Source organism: Gavia stellata, chromosome 4, assembly GCF_030936135.1.
Source record: "Gavia stellata isolate bGavSte3 chromosome 4, bGavSte3.hap2, whole genome shotgun sequence".
In the NCBI taxonomy this organism is placed as follows: domain Eukaryota; kingdom Metazoa; phylum Chordata; class Aves; order Gaviiformes; family Gaviidae; genus Gavia; species Gavia stellata.
In genome coordinates this window covers 63,334,976-63,358,892 of record NC_082597.1, presented here as the reverse complement: position 1 = coordinate 63,358,892, position 23,917 = coordinate 63,334,976, and the positions used below count along the sequence as shown (strand labels likewise).

Genomic DNA, 23,917 nt, shown 5'->3' with positions numbered 1-23,917 from the left:
GGGCAGGTCAGTCTCATCCCACTGGGAAGAAAGCAGTGACTGGCTCTTAGTGATGGCATTTCCAGCTGATTTATAGAAGTCTCCTCGTTCGGTGAAAGGTTGGTGGCCATTCTGTGGGAGCCAAGTGGGCAGTATAAATAGGAAACAGCTCTCTCCTTCCATCCCCCATGAGTAAAGGCATTGCTTTGTGACCCATTCTTTGTGTTTCTTCTTATACTGTATTCTGCAGAGGCGCAGAGATTTTCTTCAGTGGATGCTCGACTCTCGCGACTCAGCTGACTCCCTGGCAACCGGGTGTTTTGATGTGATCAGTCCATCTGCCACTTCCAGACAGAACGAGGTGCCTCTTGCTGGCAGGGCCCCATCTGAAAAGGTCCAGAAGATGTTAACGGAGGATGAAATAGCAGGCCAAGCTTTCCTGTTCCTGATTGCTGGGTACGAGACCACCACTAGCACACTGTCCTTTGCCACGTACTTGCTAGCCACCAACCCAGAGTGCCAGGAGAAGGTGCTTCAGGAGGTTGATGAGTTCTCAGCAAAACATGTGAGTACCATGTGCTGGTGTGGAGCTTCATGCAGGGAGCAAGGCAATGTGAATGTTCTCTTGCCACTGTGGCACCTGCATGACCCCTATTTGTCTCAGTTATGTATGCATATGTTAACATTTTATTAATATTTTCAGCCAAAAATTAAAAATTAATCTATATTGTTTAGGTTTTTTTCAGAAACTGTTAAATAATGTCAGTTTACAGCAACTGAAGAGATGGCCCAGAAACTTTATGTCACAGTGAAAGCTTAAACTTTACAAAATATTTTACATTACTGAAATAAACCAGCTGTCGCCAGGCTCTAAAACTACATATTTCTATTTTTTTCCTCTGGTCCAGATATTTTTATTGGTTTTGTGGTCAATTTTATTTACTGAACATAAACAGCGTTCTTACAAACCATGAACTGCAAAGTTTTGCTTTAAATGTTCATACTACCTTTTTTTTTCTTCAGCAGCAGAATATATGTGTATGCTTCCAAAAAAATCACAACATCTAATTCTCCTATACTCTGTTCAAATTACTTCTCCTTCACTATCTGTATTTACCAAGGGCATTTATATTTCCTGGATAACTGGTGACAATATTTTGTACATCTAGCAGACCATGCAGCAGCCATTCTTCCACCCTACACTCTCTGCACAAGTTGTTAGTTATAAGAATTCAGATCAAGGGTCTTTTTCTTTTCATGAATTATTTTATAATGGATCATGAGGCTAACAGGAATAAAATGACACCAGGCATTGCTGTCTTGCAGGATTTTAGCTGCTGGATTTGCATGCTGAAAGCCTTAACTATACAGTTTTGGGAGTTTCATACTTTTTATGCATTCCATCCTCTGTGTTGTACTTACAGAACAAGAAAAGAGTTGTATAATTTTCTGCTTTGCTGGTAATAGAAAATTCTTGACTATGCAAAGTGTGCCCATTCAAAAACTACCATTTCCCTCCTTTTGCTTGTTCAAACATAATAGCCAGGATTTGTGTACACAGAAAATGTCATCTTTGGTCTTGCATGACGAAGTTCTAAGCATCATGGTTCTCTGTCTAAGATTGCTTTTGCTCTGAGGGTGCAGACGGATGACAGCAGTGGAGGTGAGGACTGCACAATCTGATCCACAGAGCTTTTTCTCGGTGCATGCTTCATACCTCTGGCGTGAGTTAACTCAATACAATGAAACTGTTGATGTGTTGTGTTCTAACCTATAGGGCTTGGGTTATATTCTTAGGTTATTAGCTCTACAACACTCCAGCTGGAGTGTGTTTACTTGTTTCATTCAAACACGGCAGACTTAATTATGCCCTCATATCTGGTTAGTTCAACTGACTTCCTTAAGGCCTGTGAAGAAGTGAAGGTGCAACTTAGCCTGGAGTATGTGCAATTTACTGGTTAATACTGGTGCCAGAGTTACACATAGAAACCCCTATTATGCAGCCCCAAGGAAAATATGGTTCATGTCCTTGCCAGTTCCTGAAAACTGACAGCCTAAGAAACCAAAGTGAAATTGCTGGGAGAGGTATCCAGTATGATAGGTACGCGATGTCATTCATATCTGTCTGTAGATGGGAATATGAGTTAGTAAACTTTGCCATGTAAGTGCATAGAAGGCAGTCATTAACCATGTATATGGCTGTATCTATGTTAACAAGCATTGTGCTCCTATAGACAGAGGTTCATCATCTAGCACAGTTGTTAGTGAGGACCGTTGGGTGCACGCTGTACACACCTCAGGAGTTTATTTTGGGTTAGTTCAAGTCTCGCCCTGTGTACCAAATTCCACTTAGCAGTTGGACCGGTCTTCTGGTTTAGTTCCAGTTAAAGGAGACCTTGCTGTGCACTTGGAGACTGCAGTGTGCAAGAGACTTACATAGAATCATAGAATCATTTAGGTTGGAAAAGACCTTTAAGATCATCAAGTCCAACCGTAAACATGTGAGTGTGCTCCTGATCCAAGCTAGAGAACTAAATGGACCCTATGTTGTATATGGTCTGTCTGACCTGTCACTCGCTATTAGTAGTATTTCAATAATAATCTGATTCAAATGCATAATGCTTGAGTCTCTTGGTTCTCTAACAGGAATATTTTGCTAATAGTTTCAGCTTTTGCAGTATCTAAGAGAGGTTGTGGAGCTAGGGAAACTCATGGCAGAGAAGTTAAAACTTTGTTTAGAGAGATGGCACTCAAATTAAATGAATGATTTTTGCAGGTCAGCACTGTACACAGTCTGTGTGGTGCCTCAACATGAACTGGTGGCCTCATCCCAAACCATGCTGTCCCATGTCATATATTGATTGAAAGTACCATTCAAATCACTTCCCCACACTTTACTAGTTTTCAGGTTTACCTTTAGATGATGCATATATGACTGTATGGCCAAGGAAAAGAGGGAGAGGAGGATAACTATTCATCTGCTGTCCTTGATATGAGGAAATTCATAGATCTAATCTGTGCAGCCTCATCCTTCAAAAGATTTCCTATCATAAACAGTTCATGATTTGAAGGGGGGCAAGGCATTGCTCAAGGAGCCCATCCCAGAATAAGGAAAAGGATGCAACAGTTCAGTCCCCTTAGTGCTTCCAATTAACTACTTTTAGCCTAGAAAATAAGATCTATGCAAACGTTTAGCAAGTTACAGGAGCAGAAGCTATTTTAAAACTGGGAATATATAGATGCTATGTTCAGTTGTCATGCAAGGGAGAGGAAGGGAAGGAGCATAGCAGCTACAGGCTCACTGTTAGTTATCAAGTCAGTTGCTAAGAAATTTGATAAGGTTATTGCTTGTGCTCAGCACATCAGCTTTGCCCCTTATCAGGGTGCTTTGCGATTTTCAGAAAGGAAGGGCTTTAGAAGTCCAAAACATGGAGAATGGTATAGTCAGGTTGTTTTGACAGGTGGTGGAAGACTGCTTTGATTTGCAGATATGCAAGTATTAAACACATACCCTCCTCAGCCAAATTTATACTCAGGTAATTATAACTACAAAATGCTCTCCACCATGTCCCCTTTCCTTCCTCCAACCATTTCAGTTGCCTCATGCAGTATGTTTTATTTCCCTAATCTGTGGTGTAGAGCTGCAGTCTGATTTTACAGCAGCTGCTGTGCATCATCCCAGAGATGGCTGTACTTTCGTGGTGGACAGAGTGATTTATACACTCATTTACTGAAGTTTATAAAGACATGTGAGAGCCATCTGAGAAACGGTGCTATAAATGACAGGCGCAGTTCCAGGTTTTTTGGCACACCAGTCAAAAAATCAAAGCACAGTGACCTTGTGATAGCCAGTAAGGAGAGCAAGGATGGTCCATCTGGGTGTACAGACGTATTTTGGTGGCTCTGGGTGTTGTACTTGAGGATACCCTTGAGTTTACTCTGATCTTCATCTGTCTTGCTTGCACAGTGGTTACCTTAGCAGAATGGAACAGCATGAAGCGGAAGGAGAAAGCCAAGGTACTGCTGTGTTAGAGATCCCTGTGCTAGCTTGGTGCAAGCTTCTGCAGTGTGGTGCAGAAATAGAGGATAGGTGCTGGAAGTGGTCTAGCCCCAGTGCTGTGCTGGGAGTCGGGAACCCAGAGGAGAGGCAGGTCCGACTGACAGTGTTGTATGGCTGTGTTGTGTCTGGCCAAGTTTGTCTCAGAGCTGTCTTGGGACACCTCTCTGCCTCTTTCCACCACACTGCCTGAATACACTGTAGAGATGGCACTTCCAGGCAAGTGTCCTCAGAAAATAGTGCCTGGAGCGAGTCATGGGTTGTCACCTCTGGTTTTTTACCTCCAGGACCTGCCTCATCTGTTTGCTAAAGGACTTTTTAGGTCTTCTCTTCGCTGATAGCTCAGTGTGGAGGCTTGATGATGTCTCTTTCCCTGCAAGTGAGAAGAGGCAACTGGCCCATTTCAGAGTCTGGCAAGCAGGAGAAACCTCTATCCTCAGTTATAGTAGAAGCCAGAACACACAGGTTATTGCCCTCCTCACCTCTGTCTGGATCTTTGGGGTGTCGGGAAAGGGAGTGCACAGCTTTTCATCATCTCTGGGGAAGCAGAGAGACAGGGTACTGAGTGGTGACTACTGTCACCACACATTGCATCTTCCCATTCTACCTGTGAATCCCCGTGTCTGCTCCAACTGCAGAGGGAAAGATGAGTTTGGGCATAATTTCTCTAACAGATGAACTGAAATTAAAATTGTAGAGACTCTGACCTGGCCCTCTTCATGAATCCCTTGGGGGTATAGTATGTGCCCTATGAAGAGCCATCCACTGAAAATAAGGTGCACCTATTTGCTACAAGCTTGTTGCTGGGTGTGCAGCTTGATTTGGTCCTGTGAAGACAAAATAAACAAGGTGAAAAGAGAGTTAAATGTGAGCTAGTGGAGGTAGGATGCCTACATCTGTGTGTGTATAAAAGAATATTATTTTTTGCAGAGATCAGAGATCTATTTCCAGGACAGCAGAGAGAGGTCAGATCTTCAGAAGGTTGTAAACTGGCACAAAATGTTTGGTATCAGTACAGGTATGATGATAGGCATCAGTTGAGAAGCTAGCCTGGTATATACCAGTAAAAGAGGGCGGGGGGGGGGAAAGGTTGCTATTTCAAGACCAGATTATTTTTATAGGTTTTGTGGCTAACCATCCCTAAACTGTTAGAGGCTATACAGTTGTGAAAGAGATGTTTTCATCCACATTAACCAGGTGAGAAGGAATACACCCATGGTCTTCATCCTCTCTATTTCAGTCAAAAACAATCCCTGTGTGGAGTTGTTAAAGGGCCCTTCAGAAGACATGCATTTATGAACAGTTTTTGCACTTGTGACCGATTATTTTGTTGTAAAAGCAAGTTGATTTTTATTTATTTTTGTGTGTGTGTGCTTAGCAAAAGCATAGAAAGCCTGCAGCACGCATTCGTTCTGAGCAGGTGGACACTTGCTTCTGAGCCCCGCTGCACTCTGAGCTGTGCTAAGCCACCGTGCTTAGTACATGAAAAATTGCTGCACCTTCCACGCTGGAGATTCCCTTAATATGAGGTCTCTCTTTCTTACCTCTCTTCCCATTTAAATGTCTCTCTCCCTGCCTCCTTTCTCCCTCCTCTCAAGCCTGAGTCATTCACAATTATAAATTACTTTTTTGTTGTTGTTGTTTTACTGGACTGCACAATTTTAGACAGGAAAAGTAGTGGCACAAAATAGATTGCAAAAACATAGGCGATCAAGTTAACTTCTCATAAGAAGTTATTTGTTGCCCTTAGGTGAAATGTGGTAAGTGGCTATGTATGTCCTCCTGATCTGTTGCAAAGTAAACAGATCAGGTTAAACCCCTGAAATGAGGTCATTTTCCTGAGGGAGGGAAAGCAACTATGCTTTGGGGCAGCTAAGGAGGGCAAAAGAGGTGTAAGAATTAACTGCTCTGCCTCCATGTAATAAAGAAATGCATACTTGAAGGTGCCAAGCGTAGAGAAATTTGGAGCAAGGAGCACCCTGAATTCTAATCTTAGCTTCAGGAATAATTTACTGCACGTTCTCAGCAATAGACAACTGTATCTTGCATTAGCAAATGGGAAGACTTGGTATATACAAGTTTGGGGTCTTAGCCCGTATCTACATAAAACTCTCATTACTTAACGTGCCACAAGAAAAAGTTTCATTAAAGGCCTAGTACGAGTTACATAACCTGAGACGTGTTGCTGCACTGATATGCAAGGGGGCTGCAGGGGCTCTGTGCTAGCCAGAAGAAATCTGGTGAAGGACAGAGGCAGCAGCTCACTACTCCTTGCTGCTAATGCCTAGGAACACTTTCAGGACCCCTGGCAAAGCTGAAGGAGAACACAGGAGTCAGGAGTAGTAAATAAAAGTAAATAGGTGAAAGGGCAGCTATTACTGTAAAATGTTCGTTGGAGACTGCAAGACCAACTGGGTTTTCCATTCTATTTTTAAAATGCCATGTACAGCTCTTATTTATCACTGCTTGATATGATACTTAGAAACATCAGTGTGGAGAGGAATGAAGAGCAGGATAAGCCCCAGCATGTCTCTACACCATCCAATTTCCTATCTACACAAAGCACTAGCATAACTATTCAGTGCTGTTGTGACTTACCAACATTTTCACCGCTGGCTAGAGCCCATAAAGTTCAAAGAAAATTCTAAGTCCTGCCATACTCTCTCATGGAGATTTGGAGGTTTTTCTTTAATGGAAAAAGTCTTCCTGTTCCCGTAAATATTTGCTTTTCTATTGCTCTAGGGCTGAGGAATATTTTCAGTATGTCTAATTGAAACTGTTGGCCAGACTATGTTTCAACTGTATTCCTTCACATCCATAATATTGAATGATGCCAGCCCAAAGTCATTGCAATCCATGGTTTCATTTATGAAAAGGTACAGTTTAATTCCATTTTAACTGCTGTGTGTGGTCAGTTGTGAATGGGCCGGGTTGAACTGGACTGATACATAAGCTCCTCCTTTATGATTTATGACTTTCGCGCTGTAATTTATCAAATATACTGGGTGTGGCAGTTGCTTATCTGGGGTAACTTGGCACATCATCATTGACTTGAGTGGAGTCATACTATTTTACACTGGGTTATGATTCTGTACTTCACACTGAAGAGCTCCTTCACTAATATCTCTGCAGTCTAATGGAGATGTCTTACTGTAAAGAGATTTTGCCATTCCAAAATTTTCCCTTCCCATAAAATTCCCAGAAAGCAGTGAGAGGTAGACACCATTTTTATGGTGTCTCTGTGCCTGGTTGAGTACTTTATTTTTTTAAGCTGTTTATGCAGAGAATCTCCTTGGTAGAACAGACTGCTTTCTCTGAGCATTGGTGAAAATGAGGTGAAAGTCAGAGAGATGGCACTGTCAGGGAATCACCACAACAATTTGCATGAGTTTGGTGCCTTTCATGCCATATCTCAAGGCACTATGCTCTCAGAAGCTTGCAACTACAGAGACTAGGCTTCACTAAGCAAATACTGCTGACGGTGGAGGCTTGCATTTATCAAGGGAGACTGAACTGTAAATAGTTTGCAGAAAAAAGTCCACAGAAGAGAGTCGCTGTTACACATGCATACACATACACGCACAAAACATACAAAACCAGTAAGCACAAGCAATATTGTATGGTGTTGCTGTTTATTCTGTTGAAGGAAATGACCCTCTTTGACTTCTTTATTTGTGTGAGAAGATTTTGCAGAGCCTCACATCATTCACAAGTGTCAGCTGTCAGCAATCAGTTTTGTTGTTAACAAATGAAAAGATGCTTTTAAACATGTGGGGACTGAATGCTGTTAGGTTATATTTCTGCAGTTCTTCATATAATTGCTCAGTGTCTGAAATCAGTTAATTATCTTTGTCTCATGGTGCTTCTGTACGTACAGGTTGAAGATTGCTAAGTTAGGAGAAGACAATAAACCCTTCCCTGCATTTTCCCCCTTTTCTTAGTATCTAGAATCTACTGATTTGAATGCACGCTTTGGACTCAAGATACCCAAAGTCACTTTTCTTGGGCAGAGGTTATTTTGGTTCCTAACTCTTCTTAACTTTCAACCACTTAAGGACTTCTGAGACTCGGGGCTTTAGTCTGTTTCCTGACTTGTGTCTCTGCTGTATAAGGAGAGGTAGCCTGAGCAAGCTCTTGAGCCCAAGCCCGCCTCGCATTCACCCACTTTGCCACAAGCCTGTTCCTAGACTCAAACGCTGAGGGGAAGTACCTAGGAGGGAAAGCCTGGGCTCAGTTTGCTCACTATGCAAGCCTTAGCAGGTATCTCTTTGCATAGGTTGCCTTCTGTCCCAGGCAGCCTCACAGCACCAGCCAGAGAAGTTGTCCTGGAGGCCTTTCTGGAAGATCCCCGTTGCTTGCTCCTGCTTTATAGAAGCTATGTTTTGTAGGCAGCCACAGTCATCCTTTGGAGAAGCATGGGCAAGCAGGAAGAGTGGGACCAGCTGGGAGCCACATGAGGGCAATTCTTTTTGCTTACCATGTAATTGTAGTTCTTAGATTGTATATAGAGGTCTCTGCTCTCCACAGGTACCTCTTGAAAAGAAAAGCACTTCCTGGAGAGTCAGGTTATTTATAATATGGAAAGAGTTGAGTCGATCAGCTGGTAAGTCCAGGGTATCTTTTAGGAATGTTTTGGCTTTGCTTTTTTGAAAAGTCTACTGTTAGCTTATAGGAACAAAGTAAATGCTTTAAACCCCAGGGGTATCTTGGCATTGTCCCCCTTCCTTGACTTTTCTAAGAACCCTACCAAAAAGACAACCTGGGTATGAAAAAAACTTATTTCTTTCCTGGGGAAATCCTTTCAACAGCTGAGAGCTGGTGATTCTATGTGGCGTGGAATGAGGTGTTGTTGAGATGATTAATGTGCCCATATTTCAAGGAACTTGCTGTTGTTGTTGTTGATATTGCAGGGTTCATTTACTCCTCTTCACCAAAGTAAAAAAAAAAACCAACAACTTTTATTTTTCCATTTGTTCAGTTCAAGCTTATCAGTCTTTTGCCCATGAAGACTAATTTATCTTTTGCTTGCAATGTCACATGTTGCTCAGTGACTCTGCCTTATTGCTATTCTTGAGGAAAACTGAGTCTCAGGTAATGTATGCTAGAGAGATACTAATTTTCACCCCTGAATTTTCCTGGTATTTTGCCATGCTCATAATAATTGACCCACTATCACTGCTACAGGGTTCAAGAATAAATTTTTCTCATGACATGGAACATTTAATGATGAAGATGTTATTAATACAGTACTTTAAATGCGATTAGACAGATTTGTTTAAAGAGGAAGTAAAGGGAAGGATACATCTTCCCTGTCTTTCTATTCCTCGCCGCCCCCCCCCCCCCCCCCCAATCTGAGGTTTTTTTGGAGGAAAGACCATATTTGCTTTTAATCTAAGGAAAAATACCACTGCTGAGTAAGAAACTGGTTACAGTTTTCTTCAGGGTTCATATGCCAGCTGCTCCTGTGTACCACTCTGGACATTATATGGCAATCAACATGCTTCCCCCAGGGACAGAGAAAACCAAATTCATGCTAGTATCAATGTTTAATCAATGCTAACTACCAGTATCAGTGTTAACTTTTTAGCTACAGATAGGTAACACTATTTGCAGGGTGGAGCATAGTTCCAGGTAGAACTGGTAGATCAAATTTTGCACTGGGCAGTTGAGCCTTGCAGAAGTAAGCAAGGAGATAAACAACAGTAAATAGCACCACACCCCTCCATGACTTTGGGAGGGACGTACTGTCACCAGTCTTGCCAGAGGAGTTGCGTATGGCAGGAAGAGAAGTGCACATGGTATGACTTCTCAGGAATGGGGATGCCCTTCATGGGTATAAGTGCCTCATCTTTGGATGGCAGTCTGTCCAGCACTCAGGATTTTTTTCTGTGTGAAGTAAGGGTCAAGTCTCGAAAGGTATTATACTAACATGTATACACTGGTTTTTTTCATGGAAGTTAGGCAGCAAAAGGTTTTCCATAAGGTATGTGCTGCTGAATTGTAAATACCTAGCAATGAAAGGGAGGACATTCAGCCATAGGCACAACCTCAGATGCAAGAAAGCAGAGAAGCCAAACCATCTGGCCCTGAAAGAACTTACAAATGAGAGAGGGTGGCCTTGGACATCTGTGTCAGGACCCCACACTGTGTCTCAGGGTTAGCAGCCAATCACATTCATCAGGCAGGAACTTGTCTCCTGGGGAATATTAAACACCGAACTAAACAAAGAAGCATTTTCAAGCTCTATGTTAGTTAGCATCCATTTGGAATGAGATCCCTCCATGTCCCCAGATTGACAGGCAGATCCTTCAGGGAATGAAGACTTTGGTCCAGCCCTGGCACCCTCCTCTTCTGCGGGGGTCTCCACTGATCTGTCTACTTCTCAGATGCCTTCAGGACTCAGGGATAAAATCTTGCTTTAATAGCACTTTCCCTCGTCAGGACAATAGCGACTCTTGAGATTTGTGAAAACAAGTATCACTTTCTTGATAAGGACTTTTCATGGGCAGAGGAAGAGAAAGAGAGATGATGGGTAACAGCTCATAAAACAGAAATGACTAACAAGTCGTGTGTGTGCGCACATGTCTGCATATGAGAGAGGAGGGAGAGAATGAATCATGGCTGAAGAAAACAAGATCTTTCATCTGAAAGTTCAACACAGATTCCTGAATTGCACATATTATATGCATAAGGTGTGAAAGCTGAGCTGGGGAGAGCACATGCCTAATTTGTTAAGAAACAGCAAATCCCCAGCAGCAACCAAGAAGAAATTAAACTTGTATTCAACATATTCCCGGTTTAAAAATGATCTTAGCATGTATGAATGTGAGGTCAAAATGGAATTTTTCCTCCAGGTATGTACATAAATTAGGTAGCATTAATAGGAAGTAACCAGTCCATTTATTTGTCAATAAGCATTCAAAGTGAAGGCTGAATGAGCCTGTGCCAGAAGGAATGGAAACTAGTTTGCATTTCATGATTATGTAAAGCAGTTCGTGGTAGAATGAACTTCTTGTGACCTCCTCCCCCCCTCCTTTTTTTTTTTCCTTCTCTACCACCCTAGCAGCACATATGTATTTAAATAATTTCCACTTCTAACAATGTGTTTGTGTGTTATGTTTAATCAGCGTGAGATGGCTTTTGTATTGTTTGTCCTGCTTCATCTTATGCTTCCCTTTTAATATGGAAAGAAAGAAAAAGTGGTATTTCTGGGTGTGCTCTTGCTCTAGAAATGTAGTAGTCTTCCAGTAATATGTGTGAACATTTCCTTACTTAACCAGATAGCAAGACTGGTGCAGAGGGAGTAGTCAGGAAAACACAAAGAAAAGTAGGAAATGTTTGCTATTTGAGGACTGTTCCATTTCACACCGATTAACAGATTTTACTGTTTCAGAGAACTGGATGATACCAATTTTTCACTGGTATTGCCAGCTAATTTGATGTCTGGTTTTCAAAAGACCGGTTGCAGGTCTTTTCCAAAATCAAATCCTTTAAATCAACCAAAAAACTTGTACCTCAGTGCAACTAGTCATGTTTTTAAAGTTTTGGTCAGTGCCCCAAAATGCTTTCTATGGAAGTGGGCTGGTCAGAAGTGCAATTTCTCCGCTGTAGCAGCCGCTGATATAGGCGTTCAGGGCCTCGATCAGGGGAGACTGAGAACTTTTATACACTAGAAACGCCAATAGCTTGTATGGACTGGACTGTTGGTTTCTAGCCAACCCTGAGTGGATAAATAGGTGCTTGAATGAAGACTCATTTAATAACTGGTACCAAATTATGTGGTTTCCTTAGTCAGGTCTCAGATGTAATGAGACTGAAAACTGTTACTTTCTCAGTCCTAGGAATTATCCTTCCAGGCTGCCACTGAGGCATAGCGCATTAGGGCACGTTGTGCAAGCAGAAGAGTTCATTCTTTAGTACTGTTAACTCAATACTTTCCACCTGTATGAAATCTGTGCTTTCAGAATTCAACAAAATATTCGTATTATTTTGTATGTAAAACATTTTGATTTTACATGCATCTTAAACAAAAATTGAATTTCAGAAAAGTTTCTGTTAATAAGTGGGAGAAAAAAAATGCGTAATACTTTTTTTTTTTTTTTTTTTAATGCTTAACACACCCTCAGGTCAAAAGAAGGAATGTGTTAAAATGATTTTGACCTTCTGGTGCAATAGGAATTTTGAATAAACTTTAATATCTTTCTCGATACTCCTAGTTACACTTCAAATTTACATGAGAAAATTGAGAAGTGAAAAAGTTCTGAACATTGGGCAATTATCCACAGCCCCTTGCTGCTGTTGTTGATCTAAATGAAAGAACAAGGAAGTAACAAGATGTCAGAAAGTCATTTTATTGTGAGCTGGAACGAAACACTTTTAAGAGCTCTTGCTTTTTAGAATTTGTTTTCAAGATGTGTCAAGTTCATATCCACTCATGATATGATATGAAGAAGATTTTGTGCAGTCAGGAATGAAGATTTAGTAGCCTGATAAGTAGAGAACCTTACAGATAATTTCAAGGTGTTAATCTAACCTTGCTCTGACTTTAATCTTCTGGCGTTCTGGAGAATGTAAAAAACAAAAGCTGACTGTTTTAATATCATAGAGCAGTCATGGAGAAAAAATTTCTTCCAGCAGAGCAGCTTTTAAATAAATTATTACTTTTTTTCCGTGATGGGGAAAAATAACTCTAAGATAGATTTAAAGGGAAGTGAATTTACTAAGTGTCCTGCATCTTTCTGTCTTGCTAATTAGTAACAGTAATGCTCTTGTTCTGCAGACAGTGACTACAAAGAGGATAAAGAACTTAGGAAAGACTCTAGAGCCAAAATAATTAGGCAATTTATCATTTAGGGTAATTGGACTTGTGCAAAGCAGCATTATTTACCACAAGTTTCCATTTCTTCTAAGCAAGTGTGAAAAATACGGCTACATTGATTGGGAAATGCTCTTAGTGCTTTTTCCAATATGCATTGTGCCAGGGATGTTCAGTTCAAAGTGTGGTGTTCCTCCCAGTGATTTCTTTTCCCTCAGTGATCTTCAGAAGCAGCCTTCAGCTTCTAAAACCTCAAACCAAAATTAGATTAAAGTGCCCAATATGGGGTCAGAAATGGGAGGGAAAGAGAGAGGGGTTTCCACCAGGGAATTTTCACTTAGCAAATGAAAGCCTTTGCTTTGTTTCAAAGGAAAAATTGCCAAGTGGAGGCACACCTTAATCACATCGGTAGCCAGCTGCGATGTTTATGCTAATTTCCAAAGGTATGTAAGTATAGGAATCAGGGGGTCCAAAACTCCTGCCTCTGTGATGTGGAAAACACAAGCGTTTAAGCACCACCGGCAGATAGCTCTGATGCTGTTTCCGCGTAAGGGGAGAGGGGGGGAGTAGTCGCGAGGGGTTTACTTGAATTTCACGTCACAATTTGCTGGTGGTGTGAATTCCCCTTCACCCAAAGGTGAGTTTTTCCATCGTTTTTCCAAGGAGGAGGGGCCAGCTACCCCTTTGCGGTTTGTCAAATTATGGCACTCTCCCAGCTTTCTGCTGGCCCCCCCTCCACTCTTGAAGTTTACATCTTCACAAGCAGCTTTGTTTGCGATGGATGCTCCGGAAATAAATTCAAACTCCCTGGATTTCACCACCAAAGTCTCTGGTATGTGGTGACCCCAACGGCTGACTTTCTGCCAGACCCTGGGAATGGCCCGGGGTGTCACATCCCACTGCAGCACATGCGGCTTTGCGCTGCAGGTACTTCGTGGTGCTGGCACTCCAGTGCTCAGATACGTGTCCTCAGGCTTTGGGGTGAGGAAATCAAGTAGTGGGAGAAATTGTTATCTGAAAGTGATCTTGCTCTACCTGGCTGCTAGAAACCAGCCAGCAGACATCCCTGCTGGGAGGAGAAGTGGTGGGGAATAAGGTGATGTTTAAAAGCATTTTTACTCCCTGCCTGTGAGAAATTCATAAATATGCACCACTGGGCTGTCATAGGTGGGTGCCGCAGAAATGCTTTTAAGTGGCACAGCTTGACACCAGTTGCATGCATGTCTTCAGGTGGTGTTACAGGTTGTGGGTTTTTTCCCCCAATGGCTTGTTATTTTAAAATATTTGTATCTGTTTGATACCTTCTTTAATAAGGAAGTCATGACTACCAGCAATTTCCTATGGAGATGCAAGGAGCAAGAAGTAGTAGGTTGTTACCTAAAATACTGCCTGTTGCCTGAGCAAGCTCCATGTGAGATAAAATGCACAATTTGAATGCAGACTGGCAGTGCTTGATCCCTGGCCAAGGACTGAGCGAGCTTCGGTACTGAAAGGCATACCTCTGTGGATGTGGCCACATTGTCAACTGAGAAAGATTCCAACATTTGTGAGTTTTTGTGCCATACCATAAGTTGTTGGCTGTTTACATTGATTAACTGTGTTGAACAGAGCAGCCAGCCAAAATTTCAGGGCCTTTGGGTTGTTTCGCTTAGCCTAGACTCCAAATATCTTTGAAGTGACCATACTTATTTGTAAGGAATGTGCAAACTGTCTTTTTACCCAGCCCAGCAGGAATCGAGCAGCAGGACATGGCTCCTGCACTCACAGCTCCATGGAGCGACCTGAACAGTGGCAGTCCCTTGCCCAGCCGGATTGCTGTACTTCTGAGACCGTGCCTGGTTCTTCCTCATCTCCTTCTTTGTTTTCCTTTTCTGGTCCTTATCCTTCTTTCCTGAACACACAGGTCTGTGCAGAGAACTACCCGGAGAAACCACTCTGCCCACAGATGCTTTGTGCATAACCTTGCTTGTCATTTTGCATTGCAACAGCCGCCTGCGCGACTTTGCACAGGGGCTGTAATCCTCCTTACTTGGTTCTGTAATGGAGCTTATCTGTTTCTTATTTTTACCCAGGGAGGCGAGTGGTTGCTTTACCCATGGGTTTGAACAATGTTTAACCCAACTGTAACTGTCAGGCGAATGACTTTCTTTTCTTTACTTTTGGTACTCTGCCGCTTCAGCACTGTGGGCTTCTGCCAGTGGGAGCAAGATACTCTATCTTTTCTAAATATTTTAGGTTATTTTAGCACTTTTCATATGATAACACCTAAATGATACCTAAATACTAACCTCTAAATGTACCTACGAGGCTTGTAAAATTAACAGTGCTGCTTTTTCAGGGTGAGGCACAGAGAATTTAAAAGTTTTGGCATGGGAAATAAAGAACTCATCAAGCAATATTTGCATGTTCTGGTTAACTTATATCCCACAAGGAATCCTTTGTAAAATCAACTGATGTTTCCCCATGGGTTTAAATGAAAATACAGTGATTTTCATCAGATGTCCGAATCACTGAAGTCAATAGGCCTACTGGTGTGCACAAATTAAAGGATGTGCATGCATCACCCTGTGCAAGGAAATGCAAATTGTGGTTTTGCCAGTGTTTTGAGTAGTCCCTACAAAGCACACTCCTTTCCATTCTGCAGGGGCAAAAAAAGAGGTGTTGTCTATGAAATTCATTAAACCATAGATTTGAAGTTTAGGAGTTTGTTACTATGCAGTCTAATCTTGTGTACAACCAAGGGCATAGGACTTCACTGAATTAATTCTGTTTAAACTAGTACATCTGTTTAAAAAAAACCCTCCCAGTTGTTTTAATTAGATGGTGTAAAATGTTTTTCCTGACTTTGAAAATGAAGGACCCCAAGAAGAACACATGAAACAAAATGCTTTAGTAATATTTTTAATTGTCCTTTTTCCATTGTTGCAAATTTTGCTGTTCTAGAAATGTTGGGCAAAACATGTCTTTATAGGTTTGTGGAACCTTCTACATTTTGCATTAATTAAACATATAAATCCTACAAACTGTATCCAGGGTAACTGAAAACCAAAAGCCTGATTCTCAGTTCACATTTATGTCCTCTTTCACTGCTCCTCTGATGGGAACAGACTGTCAAGGTGTGTGTACATCATCCTCACACTTCATCTGTAGCAGTATTATCATGACCTCATTCCTGCATGATGCTATCTTGTCAACATATAAACAAGCGCTTGCAACTATGGTAAGGCCTGTTTATGCTGCCGTAGGAGGACCTTAGTGCAACTGAGAATCAGGCTCTAAAGACACATCTCTTGTTCTTACAATCCAGTTATTTAAAGGAAAGGAGCAATGCTCATCTTGCTGGCAAGGAGCACAAAGCAAACCAGTAATTCAGAAAATGGTCAGAGAAAGAAAATACAAAACATGACACACTCCATTAAGTTTTCCTTCTTTATTAGTGGGAAGAACATGGATGTTTTTGTCATGCTGTGTACTGACTTTGATATAAGAAGTGTAGCCCATGAAAAATAATTTTCTTATAAAAGGTAAAGATGGAGTGAAAATTTTTTTTATTCTTTTTTTGTTTACACCACGTCCTTTTATATTCTCTGTTGGACTGAAGTAGGAACCTTGATATAGCAATGCAAATAATTTGATTAAATCTTGGATCTTACCAGAGGTTAAGTTCAGCTTGTAGAGTAGTAACATAGAGATGCCTGTCATTTAGGAAATCTGCAAAGACTTGACCCAAAGCCTCGGGAGGGTGTTGCTCTGGTCCAGATCCTGAGTGAGATCAGTGCTGTGCTTTTATAATCAAGAGGCTGCTGTTGCTGGGCTCCAGGTTACAGTTGTACACTCAGCCCCAGAGGACCAGCTGCTCTGCTGTAAATTGGGGCTGGTACTGAGGGGGAGTGAGAGACACAGTAAACATGCAGAGTAGCAGTAAATGGCAAGAGGATATGATATGTAACATTAACCAGGCTCAGTGTTTGCTTAGGTTGTAGAATGGTCTTTTAAATCAATCTTTTATTATCAGTTGAGCCTTAGCAGTGCACTTAAATGGAGAACAATGCAAGGACACAGAGACTTGGTGCAAAGTGAATATCCTGCTTTCTCTCCTAGCTCTGATTTTACAAGAAAAACCCATAGATAGATCCAGGTCATAATACTCAGATGTGAACTTTTTCCATGTTTGGCAACGTTTGGAATTGGGCTCTGATTTCATCCCTGTTCCTGCCATAGGGTTCATCTCGTCACCAGTCCTGACATCCTGCATAAATAGGTCTGGGAATGTCATGCAAGGAGTCCTCCTGCTTCTACCCTAACCTTTCTGGCAACAGTGAATTTACCACAATTTTGTTTCATCTCTTCCCATAGTTAATTATATTCTTCTCCTACATAAAGATTAGGTTTGTTTCCATTTTCAATTTATTGCCCTCAGATTCCCCTGAACTTTCATCATTCTTGGACTGCTGTACAAAAGACCCTTTACATAGGAAACGTATTTTCTCCTCATTGTGTGACTATAATTGTAAACTGCAGTGATATCACCTGTTAGTGTTTTCTTGTGTTAAAATTGTAAGTTCCTAAAATTATTTCTTTGTATTTTATTTTATTTTAGAAGTTGAACAGTATGTGTGCCTGTTTTCAGAGGTTAACCTATAGGTTTTTAACATCCTTTGGAAAATGTGTATATTAGAATTGGATAGAGTATTCTAAAAGCAATCTCCACCAGTGTGAAATTTTACCAAGCGTATCTCACAGACCTGGTTTTACTCAGTGCGCCCTTGTTTCAAGTGTTGTAGTTGTTGGTGGAGTTAAGTGTTTCTAAGTGTTGTTAGAACTTTTTGTCAATATATTATTTTCCTGTTTCTATAGTTATATAAATACACAAAGGGAAATCAGATGGAAAGTGTCGTCACAAACTGGGGGTTAAGGTTTTGTTTTGTAGGAAAACAGTGTTACCAGATCTCTTAACTCCTACCAAGTCAAAACTAATTGTTGGAATGGTTGCTTGAAAATGAATTGAAATCTAATGCTGTCTTTTATATTTTTAGCATTTCAGATTAAGGAAGTAATAATTTTAATCCCACTAACCCCAGACTTTGCAGGGAAATGTGGTAGCCACGAGACACTTGCTGTGCATAGGCAGATATGCAAATTCTAAGCAAAATCTTGGCAAACGCTACCAAGCCCTCATGTGCATCTTTATGCATCTAAATATATGTACACTTATATACCCTTCAGCACTGGACTATGCTATGGGATGGTAATTATAGACCAGGGCGTTCTTGGTAGTAGATTTTTTTGAAAAAGCTCTTGGGAGAACTTTCTTTACCAAGCCAGCGATGGGGAGAAAGGGTTTAATTTCAATGCATTATCCAAAGGGTACAACTCTTCAGTGATGCGGTACGCTTCGTCTACTGGTCCAGCTCTGCATTACTGTCAGCGATGCAGTAATCAAACCAAGCTATGGGATTTTAACCTCTTCATTTCTGGACTGCAAGAGGCAAACAGAGAATCAAATGAGCCCACATTACGAGCTGGAGCTAGGAAGTTCCCCCACTGTGCTAAGAGATACTAGACTGAATGCTGGTCCATCCAGTGAACACGAGAGGTATTAACTGGAGCTGTTCAGGTTTGCTGCAGAAGGGAAAGCTGTAGGGAATGGATTTACATTGTTCTTCAGAGCGAGGTAGGAAACAGATCTCTGCTTGGCAGAGGCTTGTGGCTGTATTCTGTCTGGATTTGGAGCGGGGAGAAGCAGAGCCACCAGAGGAACACTCGGAGATGTAATGTGCAGTTAAAACCGCAGCACTGGTAGGACTGGACAATCACTAGTTAAAGCTAGTTAATTATTTAAGAAAAATTATGAAGTATAAAATATTCAAACTGCCTGTGCCTGATGCATGCCATTGCCACTAAGGCACATGCACCCGGATTTAAAATCCTTGCCTGTTTATTACATTTTTTTTTGAAGATATTTTAAAACTAATGACGGAATAATATTATTTGTGAAACATTAATAATAAACAAAGTGCGGGGGAGAAACTTTGCTATTTGTTTCTTCCAGAGGGGGATATGTCTGCTTTCTTTAAAATGAAAATCATTTATGTTTCTTAGCTCTCTCGGAAATGAATAACTTGCTAAGTGTTGTGATAATTGTGCAGAGAACCCGTTACGGTAACACAGTGTAGCTACAAACTGACTGGGAAATTGGTGCCTTGAGTCTGAAATTACATGTTGCAGTTACCAGGCGTCATTTCAGATTAGCTGTACCTGTCTCCGTGGGCAGCTCATCAGGAGCCACACTGGTGAGTCAGAGAGACCTACCATTTTCCTCACTTAGAAGTTGGCCTGGTGTAGAGGGCTTAACTTAGAAACAAAGACAAAATAAAAATCAGGCTATGCTGAGCTGTTGAGCCCAGAGACAGGGTCTGCTGGAGAAGCAGTTTGTTGGAAACCTCAGCAAAAAATAAAACCTGCCTCCTGCAAAAGCTTGGAGATGGTGTTAGGCAGCTTACATACCCAGTGACAACTCTTGAGTACCTGGCACTCGCCTGAACTCGCTGTTGACATCTGTACACCTGCTCTTAGCAGGCAGAAGGCAACATTTCTCCGACTGTATCTAAAAATGGCATTTCTCATGAAAAAAAAAAAAAAGGCTGTTAGTCGTGGTATCTTTGCCAAACTCCATTTACATGTTGGCTGCTTAAAGACCCATCTGCAGCGTCGATCGCCTGACACTGGTTCACTTCCTGTCCTAAATTGCTGAAAAATACTGGCACATAAAATGCTGGCGCTGTGGCTTTTCATTGAATCCATGACCTTCTCCCTCCCCGTGTGTGCTCTGTGTGCTCTCAGCTCACCTTCCCATGGCCTGCCCTTCGGGGTCTCCGTGATAAAGCTGGGTTGGGTGAGACCTCAGGACCTGGCCCTGCTGGCACTTCCCAGCTTCTCTGCTTGCAATGCCATATATACTTGTATTTCCACAGTTGTGATCTGAAGTCCTGACCCCTAGTCTGGGGACATTTGCTGGGTGTGCATGAGTTGTTCGAGTCACCTTGGGGAGCAGGACTATCTGTATGTGGAAGCACACACTTTGAAAGTGTACTGAGACCCTTCAGGGTATAAATTTTATAAATGACAGATATTATAAATCCTGACTGCCTGATGGCAGGCGCTAGAGTGGAACACTTTGTCATCAGTGCTTATTATCTCAAGATTCTTAATTAGTTTCATTGATAATTTTCTCACACTTGAATGTTTCAAATGATTAAATATTTCAGTGCTTGTTTGGTGGAAAGTCTCTCTGTTGTGTACAGCAGGACATAATACCGACTCCAGCTAGTTGGTAGAGAAGCGGTGTTCACTGTCCCTTTTGCAGCCCCTCATGGGAGCTGCTCTCTGAGCGCTGAGGTTGGGTCTCACCACGGCCGGTTGCAGAACAGCAAGGTGGCTGATTTAGGAGTACCAGAAGGGGGAATGGTGAAAAAGCCTAGTTTTCCCTCTCAGCTTTGAACGCAGTATTTTTCCTCCACTGTCTAGTCCACCATTCAGGTGTCCCAGCTGAACGCACAGGAGTTGTTTGCCCAGTTCCTGCAGAGAAAGATATTTCAGCTAGATGGCTTTTCCAGATTTCAATAGTTACACCTGGAAGAAACTGCCTGCAGTTTTCTTTCCGTCTCCTTCACACTTGTGCTGAATGCAGCGGGTTCCCATGTCGTGGGTGTGGAACAGTGAGTCTCCCTTTTGCGTTTACTGTGCACATCTTTGACTCCTGCCCACCCTCCTGGCCGGAGTGAGATGTGCTTCCAGCATCTGCTGGGGCCCACGCAGCTGCTTGTGCGGTGCGTGCACACACGCACCCCAGCCAGCAGAGCACAGGACCCATTTTAAATCCCTTGAAACACTAACAATAGTTCATGTCCAATCTAAAACTTGTCCTGAATCACAAGGAGTTTCACCACAGCACATGACATGTCTAGTTTATGTAAAAGAAAAAAAAAAAAAATCAGCAAAACCCTTTAAAATGCCACTTCTCATAACTATTTACTTAAGCCATAGGCCTGAATGCTGAATGTCTGTTGTAAATTGATGGTATAAATTCCCTGTTTGCTTCAGCAGGGAATTTGGCTCTTTGCCTTGAGACTTGTAAGAAGAGAATGTTTTAAACCTATGGTTAGGAGACGCAGCACATTCATATCATTGCTTTAATCAGATTACTTTTTTCCTTTTTTTTTTTTTTTTTTTTTTTAATTTTTTTTAGACCAAGTTTTGGGGTTTTTTTCAGACCCCTGTTCCTTGAATGTTCCCCATAGGTGGAATGTAATTAAACTCTACTGGCATCTCCCCCTGCTGGGATTTAGACTAGGGACAGATCTTTAGGAAGCATAAAACAAATACTGTGAAAAAAGAAACCTTGTTAGAAGAGTTGCCAGAGAATCGGCTCTGCTCCATTTACAAGCTGATAGTTTTGAAAAACTGCCCTTTCTCCTTTGATGAATTGGTTTCTAGAAATTGTTAATTAATCATTTAAACACCAGGGACACGGGGAACCCACAAATGTTTCTCAGCTCTTGCTCTGCTCACGGGCTGAGTTCACATGTAGAGAAGCACTTTCTGCTTTAAACCCTGGCTTTTGCTTAAAATAATTCAGCAGGGAAGGCACCACCCTGATGGTGCTGAGGAGGGAAGGCTCTGACAGCAATGGCAAGCGCGATGGACACTCAAGCCCTCAGCGTGCCGGCGTGACCGTGACCTGTCTCCTGGGAAGTCCCCATTGCCGAGGACATGAGCAGCTCCTTCCCTGGCCAGGTCAGAGACAGTTCCCCTCTGCCCAGCCCTGTGAGCACGGATGGCCTTGTGCTACTCCTGTCCGTGAGGGGCTGCTCCCTGTCAGCTCCTGCGAGGCTATTCCCACGCTTCACCTCAGCTACCTCTGGCTGCAAAAAAATAAAATGAGACCTGCCTCTCAGTTCTGGGGGTATAATTACAGAATAACCTTGTCAACTCGAGGGGTTACTGTGCTGTAACTGGGAGGAGAATCTGTCCCCAGATATTGCTTGACTAATGGCTATCAAAGGCAAAAATGAAGTGATAAAAGTTTGGGATCAGCTCCTAGTGAGCTAGTGTCTATATTGCAAAACAATCTGTGCCATAACTGGGACTGCCTTTGATGGTCCTCCTGCCTCGGGACTTAAGATGTTCTCTTTGGAATCAGGAAAAGACCTAATGCTGGGAATTATGCATTTCTCACCTGCCTGATACGAGACTGCTTCCACTTTTCCACATACTCTTGCAACAATGAAATGAGAGTCCTTATTCCTTGGTTGGCCAAGTCTGTCACTGTGGATGGTGGAGCAGAGCTCTCAGCCCAGTGGAGAAGGGTGTTGTGCTGCTTCCCTTGCAGGGCACCGATTGCAGTTGCTGCGACCTAAGGTGGGTGCAACCCCGCCCTCAGTTGGAAAGTAAGTTGTCTTGTAATAGTCCTTTGCTAGGTGGTGGTAGGAGAAGCAGTATTAAGAGATTTTTTTAAAACCAGTGGAGGAAAAGCATACAGCATGCAAGGCAATGGCTAGGAACATGTATAGCTTGTAGTCCAGTCAAAAGCAGTTTTTAGTGGTTTATGTATTAACCCTATTAATTTGCTTTTTTTCTGCTGTCTGGGTGCCGGACATACAGGTGATTACCACACTGCTGTAGTGTAAACGGAGTGCAGGTCACAGCGAAGTCCTTGCTCCCCCCTTCTCCCCTCTGTTATCTGTCCCCTCTTCCACGCTCTGTACTTCCTTCTTGATGTCCTTTGTGTTGTTGGTCTCACCATGGTCCTTCATCGCTGAGGGTGATGGGCTCTGCACTCTCCCGGTTTGGTGAGGGAGCTTTCTTTGTGTCAGTCACGTGTGGCGTCGGAGTGACCGTATAGAAATAGGACGTTCCCATAAGTGTTGTGATCTGAAATCACACTTGCTCCAGAGGCCATGCATAATTTACAAAAAATAAGTACCCAAGTTCACTATGGAAAAAACAATCTGGTCTATGCATATGTTCGCTGCTATTAGGAGTATTAGTTTTCAAGAGAAATCCATTATACTTTGAAGTACCTTACTTTGTTAGACAAACAAGAAAACCCACACTTTTAATCTCCTGAAGCTTTTAATGGCATCACAGGATGCAGGTCCTTGATACACTGATACCTACAGCAGCAGGATGAAATGGCCTTAGCTTCTCCTTACTGCTGGCCTGAAACCCGCAGAAAACAGAGCTGTGCCATTTTAAGAGGATTTTGCCAGTAAGGACTTGTTTTTGTAAGCACATGAGGTGCATGCACTTGGGCAACAAAGGCTATAGACTAGAGAGAGGTCTGTGCTTTGAGCACTCTGAATTTTTATAGCTGTATATTAAATTTAAAATAGCAGTCTAAAAGCATACCTTCATCGGCAGAGACTGATAAAGGGGGGAATAACGGTGGGGTGGGAATTAGTTGAGGCCCTGTTACCTCATAGTTGCAGTGTTTTGGGGGCCAGGGAAGCTTCAGCATCGGCTGCTAAAGTACGGCAGGAGAAAGAGCAGCAGCAAGCTGGGGAGCAGGCTGCGCACCTCTCTATGTAGCCAGAGATAAATAGCTGCAGCAAAATTGTGAGCAGCATCTTGTAAAGAAAATGGAGGAGCTGCTCTGGGGGTTGACGAAGACGAGCTGGTTTTTGGGGCTCTCTGGAGCAAAGTGAGTTCAGGGTGTTCTGACATGTTCCAGCCGCAGCAAAGATACAAAATGGGGGCAAGGAGGTTTGCCCACAGCCAGGCATATTATTATATTATAACTGTATTATAACTGGCTATACTTTATGAATTGTCCCTTCATGTTTGTGTATGTACTGTTTGTGTGGCATGTGCATGGTGTGGGGATGTTTCTGTGCGCACAAAGTGGTGAAGCTAGCGTTTGCAGCCATGCTTCTGCATCTTCTCTAATGATCGTTGTAAATTTGCCTCTTCCCTTTTTGAACTACGCAGCCTGCGGTCTAATAAAATGCTCTTTGTGAAGAGAATACTGAAGAGAAGAAGGGGAAAAAAGAGAGCATGGGTGTGCT

General features: G+C 42.3%; 1 protein-coding gene across 1 annotated transcript in view; it reads left to right on the top strand.

The window, feature by feature from the left end:
• TBXAS1 (thromboxane A synthase 1) overlaps window positions 1–23,917 on the top strand; it is a 231,389-nt gene that overhangs the window by 160,169 nt on the left and 47,303 nt on the right. The window contains exon 9 of the mRNA XM_059816257.1: window positions 230–544. Within this exon, the coding sequence (XP_059672240.1) occupies window positions 230–544 (315 nt within the window). The remainder of the gene's footprint in view (window positions 1–229; window positions 545–23,917) is intronic.